Raw genomic sequence first — 19,920 nt, forward strand, 5'->3', positions numbered from 1 at the left:
ACATCTGCTTACTTTGCAATTGCCTACAGAGTGATGTTGTGCAATACTGTGCCTTGTAGGCTTGCATTCTGTGAATAGAGGAAGAACAAAGACCATGATAATTGACTGACTGGTTGGCGACCAAATGGTAGGCTACCCTGTTAAATTGCTGAAATAATTTAAGAGGGAAATATACAGAATGTTCCCAATCTAGCAGACTTCTAAGGAATTTCTGTCTAGTTGTTGTCATTGTGTGGATGAAAATACCACACTTTTTTTTCTCCCAGGAATCAGCATCTCCACCTCACAGAAGACTGTGAAGTGCATATGACTTACTTCCTGAGGGTGCCAACTGATGACACTGGAGGATAAAAGGTTATATGGAAGCTAGTCTGGGAGGAAGTTTTTTTTAAAATTATTTTTAACTAGGCAAGTCAGTTAAGAACAAATTCTTATTTACAATGACGGCCTACACCAGCCAAACCCGGACAACGCTGGGCCAATTGTGCGCTGCCCTATTCCCTCCCCCGTCTTGCCAAAGAAAGTGTGAAGAAGGAGGAAAAGTATCAAATAACAACAACATCTGAATGCCAACTCCAACAGGAAGGCTATGTGCCACATAACAGCTGGGGGCTTGTGGCTGTACATCCCACAACAATGAGGATTGTAGCCCATCTCAAATGCCCACATCACCAGCATGCAGGCAAAACTCAGCAGACTTTAAGAATGTATCATAGCATGACTAGGCTGTTGTCACAGCATGTCTAACAGAAAAGTCACAAAAATAAATTGCCATGATTTTTTCTGAAATCTCTATCATAGGGGTGCCTACATTTCATTATGACAGATGTGTACAAATTCTACATTTTGGATATATGATAGTTAGAAGATTCTTATTAATTCTGGACATAGTTTATTGTGAGAATACATTGATCAAATTCACATTCCCTCACTTCCAGGCTAGCCACAGGCTATGAACTCAGGAGAAGGACATTATTTCTTGAGAAATTGCAATGCTGTCTTTTAGTTGCAAAGTAAACGGCAGGGTAGTCCCCTGTAGCTCAGTTGGTAGAGCATAGCGCTTGCAACGCCAGGGTTGTGGGTTCGTTTCCCACGGGGGGGCAGTATGAAAATGTATGCACTCACTAACTGTAAGTCGCTCTGGATAAGAGCGTCTGCTATATGACTAAAATGTAAATGTACTCACAAGGCTAAACCTGTTTCGGTGGCTGGCTGCTGGGGCACAATGTATCGAAGTGTATATGAAAAACTCGAATATACGACTAAGGTTATGATGATTGCATCATGAATGAAGAATGTCGACCATCCTTGTCTCAGATTTGACGAGAAGGTCCTGAATAGGGGGTGGAGTGGATTTGGGGATGTTCTTTGTCTCCCCCCGTATTTTTCTACAACCCCGACGGAGGAGAGGGGGTCACATGCTCTAGCCAATCGCATGGGGTAACTAGTGAGCCTTTTGTCTATTGTAGAGAGAAAGAGGGAAAAGTGCTCAGAATTTTGTTGGGGTTTCGACTACAGGCTCAATTCGAGGAATTGAGAAACGGAGTTGGCTTCAAGGTAAGATTAATAAACGTTTATCAACCAACAAAACGGAGCATTAATTTGTGTCCAGGCTGTTTTTCATTTGACAAATGTTGTGCGTTAGCTACGTTAACGTAGTTGTATACGCTTAGCTTTTGGTTGCTGGCTGCTTGAAGCAATAGTTTTTCTCCAAATGTACTGCGTTTAACATTTGGTACAGATAAGTAGCTAGCTAGTTTAGCTAGCAAATCGGTCTATTGTTTGATTAGTGCTACTAGAGCTATTTAGCTAAATAGCTAGCTAACCAATAGATAGTATTGAATGTACAGTAGTTTGTTCCTTCATTGTGTGAAGGTGATGGAAGCAGTAGAATGCGGATTTCATCACCTAGGGCAGGGATACTCAACTCTTACCCTACGAGGTCTGGAGCCTGCTGGATTTCTGTTCTATCTGATAATTAATTGCACACACCAATCCCTGATTTATAGGGAAACATTTTTTTTTTTTTTTTTAATGCGGTGGAACTGGCTTCGAGGTCCAGAGTTGAGTTTGAGGGACCCAGGGGGTGTCCGATCAAAACCGCATCTTTTGACCAATGGGTAAATATGTTAATTGTGATAATCCTCTAAGAAAACCAATGGTCATAATACGTTAAACACTTATTGGAGTTGTTACCCTTGTAGGATGGTCAAAAATAGGGCGTCTAAATCAATGGAGACCATAGAAAAGTGGTCAAAAATCTGGAAAATCGCGTCAGCTAGTCTGTATACTGTGCGAGAATTAAGGCTACATACAGGCTCAACCTACCATTGAACTCGTCATCTTTCATATAAAATAAAACAATATAACAGTAGAGGTAAGATATCGATTTTGAGACATGACATGTAATATTTTCATATTTTATCAGGGGTGCCAAGTTTTGAAGATAACTTGGAGTGAGGTTTCTTATCGTGAATGTCAATGCTATCACCCCTAGCGGGGGTTTTAGGCACATGGGTGGAATAAAAATGTTTAACAAATCACCAGGTCAGGTGTATTTAGGATTCTTTTAAAGTTGAATAAACACTCAACTCGATAACTTGGTTTGAAGTTACTTTGAGATTATTTGGGCATGAAATTTAGAATATGGTAACTGGGGGACATTGAATTAGTTAGATGCCAATATTAATCTCTCCTTGTTCATAAGAAACCAACATGTAAATATGGAATTAATTTGGGTGAACGATCCCTTTAAAATAGGACCGTTGGAAATTCCACCTAGAGGTACACTATATATACAAAAGTATGTGGACACCCCTTCAAAAAACTGTTACTGACAGGTGGATAAAATCGAGCACACAGCCATGCCATCTCCATAGACAAACATTGGCAGTAGAATGGCCTTACTGAAGAGCTCAGTGACTTTCAACGTGGCACCGTCATAGGATGCCACCTTTCCAACAAGTCTGTTCGTCAAATTTCTGCCCTGCTAGAGCTGCCCCGGTCAACTGTAAGTGCTGTTATTGTGAAGTGGAAACGTCTAGGAGCAATTTAAAATTTGACCAACTGACTTGTTGGAAAGGTGGCATCCTATGACGGTGCCACGTTGAGTCACTGAGCTCTTCAGTAAGGCCATTCTACTGCCAGTGTTTGTCTATGGAGATTGCATGGTGGTGTGTTCAATTTTATAGACCTGTCAGCAACGGGCGTGTCTGAAATAGCCGAATCCACTAATTTGAAGGGGTGTCCATATACTTTTGTGTGTGTGTATGTATATATATATATATATATATATATATATATATTACACACATCTCAATCAATCAATGTGTATATATCTCAATCAATCAATGTATTGTCCCCACACTAGAATCAGTTACACATTTGGGTTCACAATCTGTTTGGGCAAAATTATGTTGATAATACAGTTATCAGGTCACCCTACCGAAATTCATGCTAAATGTGCCTTTTTATTGTTACAGCCTAATTAATCTACTGCTAAATTGCCAATGACCAAACAAGGTGAATATAATGTAGCTTATGGATCTGGGCTAATGCAAGTGGTGGATTCAATTAGACTTGGGTGGTATACCGTATATACCAGGGTATTTGGAAATGGCCACGGGATGGTTTTTCAATACCCTTATTACCTTAACTATTTATTATACGTTTTTCGATACATTTTTATATTTGTAGCTACTTTTGAAGTAAATAGCTGCAGTCAACTTGTGCAAAAAGTTAGAAGATAAAGCAGATCGCGTTCTAAATTTCACCTGTCACATTATTTTGTATTATGAAGCTTACTGTAGTTCCCCAGAACAGTTCAGCCAGCCAGTTCAGCCAGTCCCGTGTTTGTTCTTAAATAGCACAAAGGGAGAAAGCAGGAGCAGGTGAGTCCAGTGGTGTGACAGGGGTCGCGTTTTATGTTGAGTCAAGTTTTTTGTTGTTGTTGCTTAAATAGAGTGATCAGGGACGTGCAACTATAGTTTTCCTTCACAGAAAATACATTAGCAACACATTCGGCAGAAAATGGCTTTTCATCAGATGACAACAGGAGTGCAGTGCTATTTGGCTTACAGCAACACAAGTAGGTGAGCATACAATTAAAAAGCAAGGTCATTTTTTTTTGAAAAAACAATGCATGGACGTCATATTTCTGTTTATCATAGAAAGAATGTAGCAAGCTACATTTCCAATTTTTTTTCTTAAAGTTAATCTAGCATTTTATCAGAGAAAAGTAGGCTGGCTACACTGAGAAAAGCACTGGAGAAAAGTAGGCTGGCTACACTGAGAAAAGCACTGGAGAAAAGTTGCAATACATCAGTCAGAGCATGGTCGTAAATTCTCATCTGAGTGGAGAAGTGCAACTGAAGCACAAAATTAGTCTGATGCTGAGCAGAAATTACAATAGAAGCATCTTAGTTATGCATTTACAAAACACAGCAAGATATTTGATATGCTGGTTTGAATTTTTTCCTGTGTGAAAAATGAAGAATTCTGCGTTAACGCAACCCCTATTTTAACTTGCTAGTTATCTAAGTGGCTGAGTTAATAAGGTGATGGGGCATCATATTGTGTTAGCTTTCTGCCATGTTTGAGAAGTCAAAGCCCTTTGGATGAGTTATCTGTACAGCTGCCACTGCTATCTTTGGATTTCCTAGCATTTCTTTCTCCTCGCAGTTCTCGGCCTGTCTGCTCCTCCCCCATCTTCTCCGAGCAGATCAGGCAGGCCCGTTGCCCTAGCAACTCTAGACTCCACACAGACACAGCTTGTACACATGCTGCTCCAGAGCCAGTACTGTTCTTCCTTCAGACAAGCATGCGTCAAAACTTTGTTCATTTGCACAATGTCTCTCATTAACATTTGCTTGTAAATGTCCAGACTCACCAAAAATGACATTCGGTAGCTGGATTGCCTGTCTTTGCAATGCGTTTATTTTCGTTTTCATTCTTTAGCATACTTAGCTAGCAGCCTCCATGGAAATTCGCTATTACTTGTGCTAAGTTTTCTAGCATTTTGGTAATAGACGCCCAATGGCCCTTTTTTGTGGGTGGCACCCCCTTGTGTACAAAGCTGATAATACCATACATAAATCCTGGCATGAGAGAAGGACGGTATGACGATATGAAAATCTGAATACCGCCCAACCCTAGAATAAATCAGTAGTAGTATGCTATAGCCTATTATCACATGCTGTCATAAGGAAGCGTTCTGGGACATGTGTAACTGCAAATTTATTTATTGACGTTTATGTTTACAAAACAGCACTTAAGTTGCCGTGCTGCTCTTTTGACAATTGAGTTCATAGACTTTGATCAGCACGTAGAATGATCTTGCCTGTCCAGTCTGCCTTGTCTGAAGTCCACTCTAATCGCCTTGGTCCCGGTCCCTTACTAAACCAATCACGAAGCTACAATCTGCTGCGGTTCACAGTGCTGTGGCAGAAAGATTATGGATCTCCTGGATGAAGCTGCTGTGGTTACAATGCTCGTGATGTAGAATTGCAGGCATATATGTTCAGATTTTCATAACGATTTGGGGGCACAATTGAAAAGTTAATTCACTGAAAATACTTAAGCTATAATGCCCGAGGGTGTGTGGTATATGGCTTATATACCACGGCTAAGGGTTGTACTTAAGCGCAACGCGGAGTGCCTGCATACAGCCCTTAGCTGTGGTATATAGGCCATATACCACTAAGCCCCGAGGTGCCTTATTGCTTTCATAAACCGGTTGCCAACACAGTAAGGCAAGGAACAACACATCTAAATGGAAAATGTTGCTTTAATGAATACATTCATAATATATACATTCCACCAGAAAGTAGTTGACAAATGTCAATGGAGCACTGAGCGTACAGCAAGCTTTTTATTTTCAAAGCCTTTTACATTTAATTTAGCTCGTCTCATGCTGCAGAAATTGACTTTGTGCCACTGCAGGCAGTGGTGTTTCGCAGGGCCCCCTGCAAGGTCTGGGGTCTGCTGTTTTTAACGTTAATCTCATGCTATTCTACACATTTTGCAATGAGGCTGAGAGAATTTTGAAAACGTAAAGCTAATATTCTTCTATTATACACATTTTTGCCATGGCTTATGACCTGTTCATATGCTATCTGGGAAGGGGGGGTTCGGTTTGCTCAAGCTGGATTTAACAGGTGACATCAATAAGGGATCATAGCTTTCACCTGGATTCACCTGGTCAGCCTATGTCATGGAAAGAGCAGGTGTTCCTAATGTTTTGTACAGTGTGTACACAGCCTCAAAAGTGTACATTTATCTTAGAATTAATGTAAGATAAATCAAGAAATTTGTAATATATTTTGTTGTTTTTGCCAAGGTTGCTTGGATCAGGAAAGTGTCCTCTCACGACCTCTACAATATTATATTTTAACTTTACCGGTTGTCTGCGCGGTTGGTCCTTTTTGCAGGTAGGAATGTGAGACAATATATCCACAGGAAAGTGTAATTAAATCGACTTTTCAAAGTTGAAGCATGCACAGTTGTGAAGTCGTAAATACCAATTAGTTGCTGTGTCATAAACTAAAAGTACAGCTTTCATGCTTGTAAAACAACTTTAAAAGATTGCTTTTTAAAAGTAATATTTTGTTGCATTTAACTGCAGAAAATGCTGTTATAGAGGCGATGCCTTTTCCTTAGTAGGTGACGTCAGAGGTCACCATGTGGGAGAAGTGGGTGCTCAGGATGATAGACGAGTTTCCCACTAGCAATTACCAGCTTGAGGGCCGTTCAAATGGATTTTGTCCCAGTTGTATGTTGTAAATTCCCTCTTGTTTACGAACGCACCATGACACTGCCTGCTTCAGTGCCAGATGAGTGCTTGTGACTCTCATGAAGGGGGTGTGTCTGTAGCACAGTACATCTCCCACTCCGTGGTAATGTGATGGGTTTTCACTGTTAAGTAAGCACAACACAGGATGCAGTGGCCAATTTAATTTAAAGCTTTACAGGGTAAAGTTTGCAAAAACAAAAATGCAAGAGGGAATTTCGTAACGTGGCTCGAGCACTTTTACGAGGTGCTGAATCCACCTATTCTCAACCACTGAGATTGGGTGGCTATAAACCAAAGACTAAATAAATATAAACAGCCTACCTATCACTCTTGTAATTTCTTTGGCCCGGCAGAATCAGCTGCCAAGGGAGAGGATGTTTTATCTTTGTGTTTCAGTCTTGCTCCGGTGTACTGAGGTGACGTCGGCATAAATGTGTCAGCATATTTGAGGTGTTGGCAGCTGCATAGCCTATTCTAGTTGATCGTGGCGAAATACTGTTAACGTTTTATCAACAACTCTCTGTCCATCGCTGTTGTAATCTACTGGGAAGGCAAAATGTTCCCAAACTGGAGATTTGAAACGATGGCGGATCCTGCACTTCTGGTTTAACGACCCCACAACTCGCCATGGTACAAAGCTACTTCCCTGCTGCGCCTCACAAATTGACATTTTGAAATGCACCAATTAAGATGATCATTTTTATTACAACGTGCACATAGGTTGTAGTTGTTTTAACGGAAAAGGCTGAAATGTTTTTTCAAGATTTACTCGAGGCAGTCCTACAATGCAGCGTAGGCACATAGCCTATGCCTAGTGTTTTTATTTAGTATGTTTAATTTTTATTTGTAATGTATTCATTCGGGTTCACAGTGCGGACTGAACGGTCGGAATACATGTACCGTTACACCCCTACTTTTTACTCTTTTGCTGTGTTGCTGTTTTGCATGTATTTTTGACCCAGCAGTGGGTTATTTATTTCTTTATTGCTGGGTAATCCTTATTTTGATTTCAGAGTTTGCTTTAATGCAGAATTCTGCGTTTTTCACGCAGAAAGACATTTAAAGGCAGATAAAAGTGTACTGAAAACGTAGGTGCACTGACATGACATTCGATTTTAAGTTCCAAATGTTTATATTTAAATAGACTCGCTGTGATTATCTGAAATATCTCATCCATCTTCCAAACTGTCCAAACCATAAGCTTTCGCTCTGCCTGTGTGTGTGGCGGGAGTAGCTGTCAGTGGCATTTCCGTTGCTAGGTTACGTTTAAACCACAGGAATTTTAAAAGGGAAAAGCTTGAATGAATGAATGAATGGAATGTCTAGTCAAGATAAACAATGACGAGTCAATTAACACAAAGAACACTACTAGGGTTCTTTAACCCCTCTGCAAATGAGACTGAGACAGTGACTGCAGCAACAGAGACAGCCAGGGTAGAGGAGAATGCTGCAGTTAATTATAATGGCCCACAGAAACTGCAAGTGCAATACAGGGAAGAATGGAAGGGAGAATTTAGATGGATTCACGTGAAGGAAAAAGTAGTAGATGGTTTGTCAGGGAAACATGTTTTTGTCTTTTTGAGCAGTGTGGGGAAAATTATTCAATTAAAAAGTTATTGGTTGCATACACATATTTAGCAGATGTTATTACGGTTGTAGCGAAATGCTTGAGTTCCTAGCTCCAACAGCGCGGTAATATCTAAAATACACAACAATACACACATCTAAAAAGTAAAATAATGGAATTTAGAAATATTAGGACGAGCAATGTCGGAGTCCGGAGTACACACACACATACAGTGAGGGAAACAACTATTTGATCCCCTGCTGATTTTGTACGTTTGCCAACTGACAAAGAAATGATCAGTCTATAATTTTAATGGTAGGTTTATTTGAACAGTGAGAGACAGAATATTATAAATTGATTTGCATTTTAATGAGGGAAATAAGTATTTGACCCCCTCTCAATCAGAAAGATTTCTGGCTCCCATGTGTCTTTTATACAGGTAACGAGCTGAGATTAGGAGCACACTCTTAAAGGGAGTGCTCCTAATCTCAGTTTGTTACCTGTATAAAAGACACCTGTCCACAGAAGAAATCAATCAATCAGATTTCAAACTCTCCACCATGGCCAAGACCAAGGAGCTCTCCAAGGATGTCAGGGACAAGATTGTAGACCTACAGACGTGGCCAGACGTGAGGCTTGGCATTCAGGCCAAAGAGTTCAATCTTGGTTTCATCAGACCAGAGAATCTTGTTTCTCATGGTCTGAGAGTCCTTCATGTGCCTTTTGGCAAACTCCAAGCGGGCAGTCGTGCCTTTTACTGAGGATTGGCTTTCGTCTGGCCAGTCTACCATAAAGGCCTGATTGGTGGAGTGCTGCAGAGATGGGAGAACCTTCCAGAAGGACAACCATCTCCACAGAGGAACTCTGGAGCTCTGTCAGAGTGACCATCAGGTTCTTGGTCACCTCCCTGACCAAGGCCCTTTTCCCCCAATTGCTCAGTTTGGCCGGGCAGCCAGCTCTAGGAAGAGTCTTGGTGGTTCCAAACTTCTTCCATTTAAGAATGATGTAGGCCACTGTGTTATTGGGGACCTTCAATGCTGCAGAAATGTTTTGGTACCCTTCCCCAGATCTGTGCCTCGACACAATCCTGTTTCGGAGCTCTATGGACAATTCCTTCAACCTCTGCTTGGTTTTTGCTCTGACATGCACTGTCAACTGTGGGACCTTTTTATAGACAGGTGTGTTCCTTTCCAAATCATGTCCAATCAATTGAATTTACCACAGGTGGACTCCAATCAAGTTGTAGAAACATCTCAAGGATGATCAATGGAAACAGGATGCACCTGAGCTCAATTTCGAGTCTCATAGCAAAGGGTCTGAATACTTATGTAAAAAGTTATTTACGTATTTTTTTATACATTTGCAGAAATGTCTAAACCTGTTTTCGCTTTGTCATTATGGGGTATTGTGTGTAGATTGATGATGGGGGAAAAACAATTTAATCCATTTTAGAATAAGGCTGTAACATAACAAAATGTGGAGAAAGTCAAGGGGTCTGAATACTTTCCGAATGCACTATGTATTTGTAGACAATATCAACAGTATATGGATAGAATATGTAGTATATTTACATTTTAGTCATTTAGCAGGTACTGGTTCCACGTGGGAATCGAACCCACAATGGAAACCTGCCTACTGTAATACATTGTTCATAGACTGCTTACAGGCTAAGGAAACCAAAAGTGTCCCTTTAAAAAAAAAAAATCAAATACATACACCGAACAATAAACGCAACATGCAACAATTTCAAAGATTTGAAGTTACAGTTCATATAAGGAAATCAGTCAAAATTCATTAGTCTCTATTCTATGGATTTTACATGACTGGGCAGGGGTGACGCAATGGGTGAGCCAGGCCCAGCCAATCAGAATTAGTTTTTCCCCACAAAAGGGTTTTGTTACAGACAGAAATACTCCTCAGGACCCCCAATTGCACGCTCCCTCAAAACTTGAGACATCTGTGGCATTGTGTTGTGTGACAAAACTGCTCATTTTAGAGTGGCCTTTTATTGTCCCCAACACAAGGTGCACCTGTGCAATGATCATGCTGTTTAATCAGCTTCTTGATATGCCACAGCTGTCAGGTGGATGGATTATCTTGGCAAAGGAGAAATGCTGACTAACAGGGATGTAAACAAATTTGTGAACAAAATCTGAGAGAAATAAGCTTTTTGTGCGTATAAAACATTTCTGGGATCTTATATTTCAGCACATGAAACATGGGACCAACACTTTACATGTTGCGTTTATATTTTTATTCAGTGTTGATTCAATGGTTGTAAAGACGGGAGAGGTGTGTCCGTAATAAAGAGATGCTCTGCTGTTTTGACACTACACTCCACAAAGCAAGTCCTGCAGGCTCTAGTTTAATCTTATCTTGATTATTGTCCAGTCATATGGTCAAGAGCTGCAAAGAAAGACCTAGTTAAGCTGCAGTTTGCCCAGAACAGAGTGGCATGTCTTGCTCTTCATTTGTAATCAGAGGGCTAATATTAATACTATGCATGCCAGTCTCTCTTGGCTAAGAGTTGAGGAAAGACTGACTGCGTCACTTCTTGTTTTGATAAGAAAGTGTTTGAAATTCCAAATTCTTTGCATGGTCAATTTACACACACACTTACCCCACCAGACATGCCACCAGGGGTCTTTTCACAGTCTCCAGGTCAATAACAAATTCAAGGAATTATACAGAGCCATGAGTGCATGGAACTCCTTCCATCTTATATAGTGCAAGTGAACAGCAAACCTGGTTTAAAAAAACAACAAATAAAGCAACACCTCACAGCACAATGCCTCTCCCCCATGTGACCTACTTGTTGTGTGTATGTACTGACGTATGTGTAACTGATATATGCACACACAGTACATGTTAATGTTTTTTAATGTACAGTACCAGTCAAATGTTTGGACACACCTACTCATTCCAGGGTTTGTCTTTATTTTTACTATTTTCTACATTGTACAATAATAGTGAAGACATCAAAACTATGAAATAACACATATGGAATCATGTAGTAACCCATTTTTTTTTTTAAAGCAAATCGAAATATATTTGAGATTCTTCAAAGTAGCCACCCTTTGCGTTGATGAAAGCTTTGCACACTCTTGGCTTTCTCTCAACCAGCTTCCTGAGGTAGTCACTTGGAATGCATTTTATTTAACCGGTGTGCCTTGTTAAAAGTTAGTTTGTGGAATTTCTTTAAATAATGCGTTTGAGCCAATCAGTTGTGTTGTGACAAGGTAGGGTTGGTATACAGAAGATAGCCCTATTTGGTGAACCAAGTCCATATTATGGCAAGAACAGCTCAAATAAGCAAAGAGAAATGACAGTCCATCATTACTAAAAGACATGAAGGTCAGTCAATCCTGAAAATTTCAAGAACTTTTAAAGATTCTTCAAGTGCAGTCGCAAAAATCATAATAATAATAATAATATGCCATTTAGCAGACGCTTTTATCCAAAGCGACTTACAGTCATGCGTGCATACATTATTATTTTTTTTTTTTGTGTGTATGGGTGGTCCCGGGGATCGAACCCACTACCTTGGCGTTACAAGCGCCGTGCTCTACCAGCTGAGCTATGATGAAACTATGATGAATGAAACTGGCTCTCATGAGGACCGCCACAGAAAAGGAAGAGCCAGAGTTACCTCTGCTGCGTGAATAACTTCATTAGAGTTAACTGCACCTCAGATTGCAGGCCAAATAAATGCTTCAAAGAGTTCAAGTAACAGACACATCTCAACATCAACTGTTCAGAGGAGACTGCGTGAATCAGGCCTTCATGGTCGAATTGCTGCAAAGAAACCACTACTAAAGGACACCAATAAGAAGAAGAGACTTGCTTGGGCCAAGGTTGTGTAAGGGTACTTCAAGACTGTTGGAAAAGCATTCAAGGTGAAGCTGGTTGAGAGAATGCCAAGAGTGTGCAATGCTGTCATCAAGGCAAAGGGTGGCTATTTGAAGAATCTCAAATATAAAATACATTTTGATTTGTTAAACACTTTTTTTGGTTACGACATGTTTCCAAATGTGTTTTTTCATAGTTTTGATGTCTTCACTATTATTCTACAATGTAGAAAATAGTAAAAATAAAGAAAAACCCTTGAATGAGTAGGCGTGTCCAAACTTTTGACTGGTACTGTCTGTCAATTGTAAACTCTTTTGTCTGTTATATCTTTTTCGTCATGTGTCGGACCCCAGTAAGACTAGCTGTTGCCGTTGGCTTCTGCTAATGGGGATCCTAATAAATCAAAATCAAAAGATCAGCTCTGAAAAATATCTGATATGAAAAGATCTAATGGGATTGGTCGCAGAAAAAAATATCAGAATTGGGCTGCCTGTGTAAACGCAGCCTTAGCTGCCTTATATAACAAGGGAGTGAGTTTGTAGCCCTAGATGTTTTTTGTCACAAATAAGAAGAAGCCCAAGCTTAGAATTTCAAGCTGGTACATGATTTAGTCTTACAGCTGTTTTAATGAGATAAAACATTCTAGTTGGCGCCTAGTGATATAGTCATTTTGCATGAGATCTTTGGGGGAACATGTGCCTTCTCAAGAGTGAAAACGTACATTATCCACTGAGCAGTCTTTGAGACACTTACATTGCTGTTAATGCCATCTGGTGGACATTAGTGATATCTTGCTGATGGATCACCACATTGTTGTCCTCTTCCATAGAAAAAGAGGCCTACACTGTCAAACCGAAAAAGGCCTTCATCACCAGAGACACATTTATCTTTTTATTAGTACAGGCAGGCGTATAACACATCTACACACTTCAGTTTGTTGGTGTAGTTAACGTACTGCTCCTCTGCAGGCAAGAGTTCTTATATTCATTATTTTGGCAGTTTCCATATTGTAGTATTTGTGGGCACTGAATCTGATTTTATCTTTGGCTCACACACTGTTGCAAACTCTCGTACTGAAGAGGAATCCCTCTCATCATTGTTCAGCAATGTGCTGCACGCTTCCTGGCAGTTGAGGCTGATGTCATTATACAGTGCCTTGCAAAAGTATTCAGCCCCCTTGGCGTTTTCCCTATTTTGTTGCATTACAACCTGTCATTTAAATATATTTTTATTTGGATTTCATGTTATGGACCTAGACAAAGTAGTCCAAATTGGTGAAGTGAAATAAAAAAAATAACTGGTTTCAAAAAAAAAAAAAAAATGCATAACGGAAACCCCCTTTGCTATGAAGCCCCTAAATAAGATCTGGTGCAACCAATTACCTTCAGAAGTCACATAATTAGTTAAATAAAGTCTACCTGTGTGCAATCTAAGTGTCACATGATCTCAGTGTGTGTGTGTATGTGTATATATATATATATATATATATATATATACCTGCACTGAAAGGCCCCAGAGTCTGCAACACCAATAAGCAAGTGGCACCATGAAGACCAAGGAGCTCTCCAAACCGGTCAGGGACAAAGTTGTGTAGAAGTACAGAACAAGGTTTGGTTATAAAAAAAAATATCAGAAAATTTGAACATCCCACGGAGCACCATTTTAAATCCATTATTAAAATATGGAAAGAATATGGCACCACAACAAACCTGCCAAGAGAGGTTCGCCCACCAAAACTCCAGGCAGGCAAGGAGGGCATTAATTAGAGAGGCAACAGAGACCAAAGATAACCCGAGATAACCCTGAAGGAGCTGCAAAGCTCCACAGCGGAGATTGGAGTATCTGTCCATAGGACCACTTTAAGCCGTACACTCCACAGAGCTGGGCCTTACGGAAGTGTGGCCAGAAAAAAGCCATTGCTTAAAGAAAAAAAGAAGCGAACATGTTTGGTGTTCGCCAAAAGGCATGTGGGAGACTCCCCAAACATATGGAAGGTACTCTGGTCAGATGAGACTAAAATTGAGCTTTTTGGCCATCAAAGAAAACGCTATGTCTGGCGCAAACCCAACACCTCTCATCACCCCGAGAACACTATCATTGTGGTGGCAGCATCATGCTGTGGGGATGTTTTTCATCGGGATGGACTGGGAAACTGGTCAGAATTGAAGGAATGATGGATTGCGCTAAATACAGGGAAATTCTTGGGGGAAACCTGTTTCAGTCTTCCAGAGATTTGAGACTGGGACGGAGGTTCACCTTCCAGCAGGACAATGACCCTAAGCATACTGCTAAAGCAACACTCGAATGGCCTAGTCAAAGCCCAGACCTCAATCCAATTGAGAATATGTGGTATGACTTAAAGATTGCTGTACACCAGCGGAACCCATCCAACTTGAAGGAGCTGGAGCAGTTTTGCCTTGAAGAATGGGCAAAAATCCCAGTGGCTAGATGTGCCACGCTTATAGAGACATACCCCAAGAGACTTGCAGCTGTAATTGCTGCAAAAGTTGGCTCTACAAAGTATTGACTTTGGGGAGGTTGAATAGTTATGCACGCTCAAGTGTTCTGTTATTTTTTAAATGTATTTTCTTCACCCCCAAAAATATTTTGCATCTTCAAAGTGGTAGGCATGTTGTGTAAATCAAACGATACAAACCCACAACAAATCCATTTTAATTCCAGGTTGTAAGGCAACAAAATAGGAAAAATGCCAATGGTGGTGAATACTATCGCAAGCCACTGTAGAGCCCGGTTAGACACATTTCTTGAGAAATCAAATAGTAAAACATTCAATAATTTTAGGATATTGATTCTAGGTACTGCCTTGCTTTCAGGCTAATTTTTCCTCCCTCTTTCCCCCATATAGATCTGAGAGTCCCTCTACCCCCACTCCGGATGCACCATGAGCTGGAGTTTCCTGACGCGTCTCCTGGACGAGATATCCAACCACTCTACCTTTGTGGGCAAGATCTGGCTCACGCTGCTCATCGTCTTCCGCATTGTGTTGACTGCTGTGGGAGGCGAGTCCATCTACTACGATGAACAGAGCAAGTTTGTGTGCAATACCCACCAACCCGGTTGCGAGAATGTGTGCTACGACGCCTTTGCACCGCTCTCGCACATCCGCTTCTGGGTCTTCCAGGTGATCATGATCACCACCCCCACCATCATGTACCTGGGCTTCGCCATGCACAAAATCGCCCGCATGGACGACGATGAGTACAGGCCCCGCGGGAAGAGTATGCCCATGGTGAGCCTAGGGACCAACCGGAACTACGAGGAGGCGGAGGACAATGGCGAGGAGGACCCCATGATCTCGGAGGAGATCGAGTTGGAGAAGAAGGAGAAGCCTAGCAAGAAGCATGACGGGCGCCGGCGCATCAAGCGCGACGGCCTCATGAAGGTGTACGTGTTCCAGCTGCTGTCGCGTGCTGCTTTCGAGGTCTCCTTTCTGTTCGGCCAGTACATCCTCTACGGCCTGGAGGTGTCTCCCTCGTACATGTGCACGCGCTCACCCTGTCCACACACAGTGGACTGCTTCGTGTCGCGTCCCACGGAGAAAACCATCTTCCTGCTCATCATGTATGCGGTGAGTGCCCTCTGTCTGCTCTTCACCGTGCTGGAGATCCTCCACCTGGGTTATAGCGGCATACGGGACTGTTACTGCCGCCCTCGTCCTCGCCCCCCAACTCCCCACCAACTGGCCAGTCAGCGTCCCTCACTAAGTGGCCGCCAGGTACCCACAGCTCCTCCGGGCTACAACACAGCGCTGAAGAAGGACCCCAAGGGCATGCGATTGGATTACAACCTGGGCGACTCGGGCCGTGAGTCGTTTGGGGACGAGGCGTCTCAGCGGGAGCTGGAGAGGCTAAGAAGGCATCTGAAGCTGGCCCAGCAGCACCTGGACCTGGCCTACCAGAATGAGGACAACAGCAGCACGTCACGGAGCAACAGCCCAGAGTCCAACGGGACGGCCGTGGAGCAGAACCGCCTCAACTTTGCCCAGGAGAAGCAAAGCAGCACCTGCGAGAAAGGTGAGTAGCTAGGCTCTGCCAATGCGTCAAAGTAAATACATGTCTTCAGTAGTAATTTGCGTGGTATACAGTGGGGAAAAAAAGTATTTAGTCAGCCACCAATTGTGCAAGTTCTCCCACTTAAAAAGATGAGAGAGGCCTGTAATTTTCATCATAGGTACACGTCAACTATGACAGACAAATTGAGAAAAATAAATCCAGAAAATCACATTGTAGGATTTTTAATGAATTGATTTGCAACTTATGGTGGAAAATAAGTATTTGGTCAAAAACAAAAGTTTCTCAATACTTTGTTATATACCCTTTGTTGGCAATGACACAGGTCAAACGTTTTCTGTAAGTCTTCACAAGGTTTTCACACACTGTTGCTGGTATTTTGGCCCATTCCTCCATGCAGATCTCCTCTAGAGCAGTGATGTTTTGGGGCTGTCGCTGGGCAACACGGACTTTCAACTCCCTCCAAAGATTTTCTATGGGGTTGAGATCTGGAGACTGGCTAGGCCACTCCAGGACCTTGAAATGCTTCTTACGAAGCCACTCCTTCGTTGCCCGGGCGGTGTGTTTGGGATCATTGTCATGCTGAAAGACCCAGCCACGTTTCATCTTCAATGCCCTTGCTGATGGAAGGAGGTTTTCACTCAAAATCTCACGATACATGGCCCCATTCATTCTTTCCTTTACACGGATCAGTCGTCCTGGTCCCTTTGCAGAAAAACAGCCCCAAAGCATGATGTTTCCACCCCCATGCTTCACAGTAGGTATGGTGTTCTTTGGATGCAACTCAGCATTCTTTGTCCTCCAAACACGACGAGTTGAGTTTTTACCAAAATATTATCTGACCATATGACATTCTCCCAATCCTCTTCTGGATCATCCAAATGCACTCTAGCAAACTTCAGACGGGCCTGGACATGTACTGGCTTAAGCAGGGGGACACGTCTGGCACTGCAGGATTTGAGTCCCTGGCGGCGTAGTGTGTTACTGATGGTAGGCTTTGTTACTTTGGTCCCAGCTCTCTGCAGGTCATTCACTAGGTCCCCCCGTGTGGTTCTGGGATTTTTCCTCACCGTTCTTGTGATAATTTTGACCCCACGGGGTGAAATCTTGCGTGGAGCCCCAGATCGAGGGAGATTATCAGTGGTCTTGTATGTCTTCCATTTCCTAATAATTGCTCCCACAGTTGATTTCTTAAAACCAAGCTGCTTACCTATTGCAGATTCAGTCTTCCCAGCCTGGTGCAGGACTACAATTTTGTTTCTGGTGTCCTTTGACAGCTCTTTGGTCTTGGCCATAGTGGAGTTTGGAGTGTGACTGTTTGAGGTTGTGGACAGGTGTCTTTTATACTGATAACAAGTTCAAACAGGTGCCATTAATACAGGTAACGAGTGGAGGACAGAGGAGCCTCTTAAGGAAGAAGTTACAGGTCTGTGAGAGCCAGAAATCTTGCTTGTTTGTAGGTGACCAAATACTTATTTTCCACCATAATTTGCAAATAAATTCATAAAAAATCCTACAATGTGATTTTCTGGATTTTTTTTTCTCAATTTGTCTGTCATAGTTGACGTGTACCTATGATGAAAATTACAGGCCTCTCTCATCTTTTTAAGTGGGAGAACATGCACAATTGGTGGCTGACTAAATACTTTTTTCCCCCACTGTATCTATGTTTTAATTCTATAGCAGATGGAATCAATGAATGGATGTTGTGTATAGATTCAATTTATTGTCTACTAAAACTGACGTCATTTTTCTTCTTCCATTTTGCTTTCAGGTTTACGAGCATAACTTCATCATTGGCCCACCTGGCCCTCTCAGGATAGATTCTTGCATCTGGGACAGTGGGGGTACCAGGGAGCATTGTGTGGGGACAGGTATTGTGTGTATGTGACTCGAGGAGGATGAATCCATCTATCTTTCAGTGTTGAGGCCAGTGAACGTTCAAGGGAAACATGCCAAACTGAACGAGCAGCATCTTCCTACCCAGCTATTCTTGAGCACATCTGAAGATCCAGAGTGTCCACAAACTGTTTTCAGAACATTCCTATTCGTCTCTCAGGGTAGCAGTGCTCTTTTGTTGACCATTTCCTTTTGTTTGTAGTTTTTCCGTCTTTGCTGGAGTTTAGAGAGGTCAATCTCATGTTTGCCTTAAACCTAACACTGGAGTTTACATTTCAGCCATTCCAAGAAGTTATGGGCAAGCCAAGTGTGTCGCAAATCCATGTCAAAGTTGATGTTTGTGTTTTGTGAGGAATAGGGAACCACGGTGAGTCAGTGTTTGGAGATGTGAACTGGTATGGTAAAAGTTGGAGGTATTAGAAGTGATAATTGTCCATGTGCAACAGCTTACAATGAGCAAATGGTTAACTATTTTGGGTCAACCACCAGAAACAACAGTTACATTTGAGTTGTAGCACAGCAATATGTAGTTTGCAGAAAGAGTACCTACTTTGATCATGAATCCCCCCTCCCATAAATATGACTGTTACCAAATCTGGGTACTGGAAGCCTATTTTGGCACCTTTATCCAGAGGATAAAAAACCTGGGTAATGCTTGAATTCATGTAAATTGTTATATTGTCTGGTAATGTTAAACATGCTTTTGATACTGATTTCTTCCATTTTGTTAGTTTTATATGGAAAGTGTTTGGACGACATTGACACTTTGAAAGTGAACGATGAAGCCTTTAAGGTCACGATGGCCAAATTGTTAAGTGTAACAACTATGAAGTTCACTGTCTTTTCGGATGTCTACATTTACTGAGGGGCTCAACAGATTGGGAGTTATTTTACACATTGAGGACCATCCGCGATTTGTGGGTTACTCATCTATGCCATACACCAGTTGAACTCCGGGTCGTGTTCAGTAGAGCACAACGTAGCAATGTTTTGAAACTGAAAATGTAATTCTGCCTTCTTATACATTTTACATTTTAGTCATTTAGCAGACACTCTTATCCAGAGCGACTTACAGTTAGTGACTGCATACATTTTCATACTTACAGGATAAATTCCTGTAATTCCTCTTCAGTAGCCTATGTCTCCCGTCCCGATTTGTGCCTACTGAACATGACCCAGAGAGACCCAAGATTTTTTTGGTAAAGAAAATACACTACAACGAAGCATTTAATCTGTCGATCAGCATTTTCAGAAAGCAACTCAAGTACCCCACAATTCAGTGTTATTTTTCTATATTGTTTTGTTCAGTGTGTTTTCTCCTGAAATTGGGACATGTAGATTTGTGGCTTTGTGTTCTCTATGCAATTCAAAATCTATGCTCGGTTCAGTGTTCATTATTGAGGCATTGATGCAAGTCAAATTCATAAGCCTTCAAGCCGTTAATAATGACCACCATGCTGCAGTCTCAGCGACGGTTGTAAATGTTATCATTGTTATCTTTTTATGGTTGAAACGACCCATTGCCTTGAATGTGATCTTATGATGCCATCAGTGCACACTCATTATATCAGCAGTGCCATTAAGTGTCAACTGTCATCTCAAACAATTTGTTTAAATACTTTTGTATGAATAGTATTTTTCTGCTCAATTTCTTAAATAAACATTTTCTAATGAATTCATGTCTCCGGTATCTGTAAATTGTATGTAATGCAGCATTTTGGCTGGTGTATATAATGTAGCCTATGTAATAGGGGACACTTCTGTCTGCAAAACGAACACTGAAA

At 41.5% G+C, this 19,920-nt stretch overlaps 1 protein-coding gene across 1 annotated transcript; it reads left to right on the top strand.

Annotated features, from left to right (window-relative positions):
* The first annotated feature begins 1,224 nt into the window (after positions 1-1,224).
* On the top strand, positions 1,225-19,811 carry LOC121536645 (gap junction gamma-1 protein). Its single transcript, XM_041844053.2, has 3 exons — positions 1,225-1,557; positions 15,073-16,240; positions 18,012-19,811. Exons 2-3 carry the CDS (start codon positions 15,109-15,111, stop codon positions 18,023-18,025), a joined length of 1,146 nt encoding a protein of 381 aa, XP_041699987.1. The 5' UTR covers positions 1,225-1,557; positions 15,073-15,108; the 3' UTR covers positions 18,026-19,811.
* Positions 19,812-19,920: the final 109 nt, after the last annotated feature.

Source organism: Coregonus clupeaformis, chromosome 23 (assembly GCF_020615455.1).
Source record: "Coregonus clupeaformis isolate EN_2021a chromosome 23, ASM2061545v1, whole genome shotgun sequence".
NCBI classification, from domain to species: domain Eukaryota; kingdom Metazoa; phylum Chordata; class Actinopteri; order Salmoniformes; family Salmonidae; genus Coregonus; species Coregonus clupeaformis.

Bases quoted from the DNA above. Each gene is read 5' to 3' on its own strand.
- LOC121536645 (XM_041844053.2), top strand. From the start codon at position 15,109: ATGAGCTGGAGTTTCCTGACGCGTCTCCTGGACGAGATATCCAACCAC.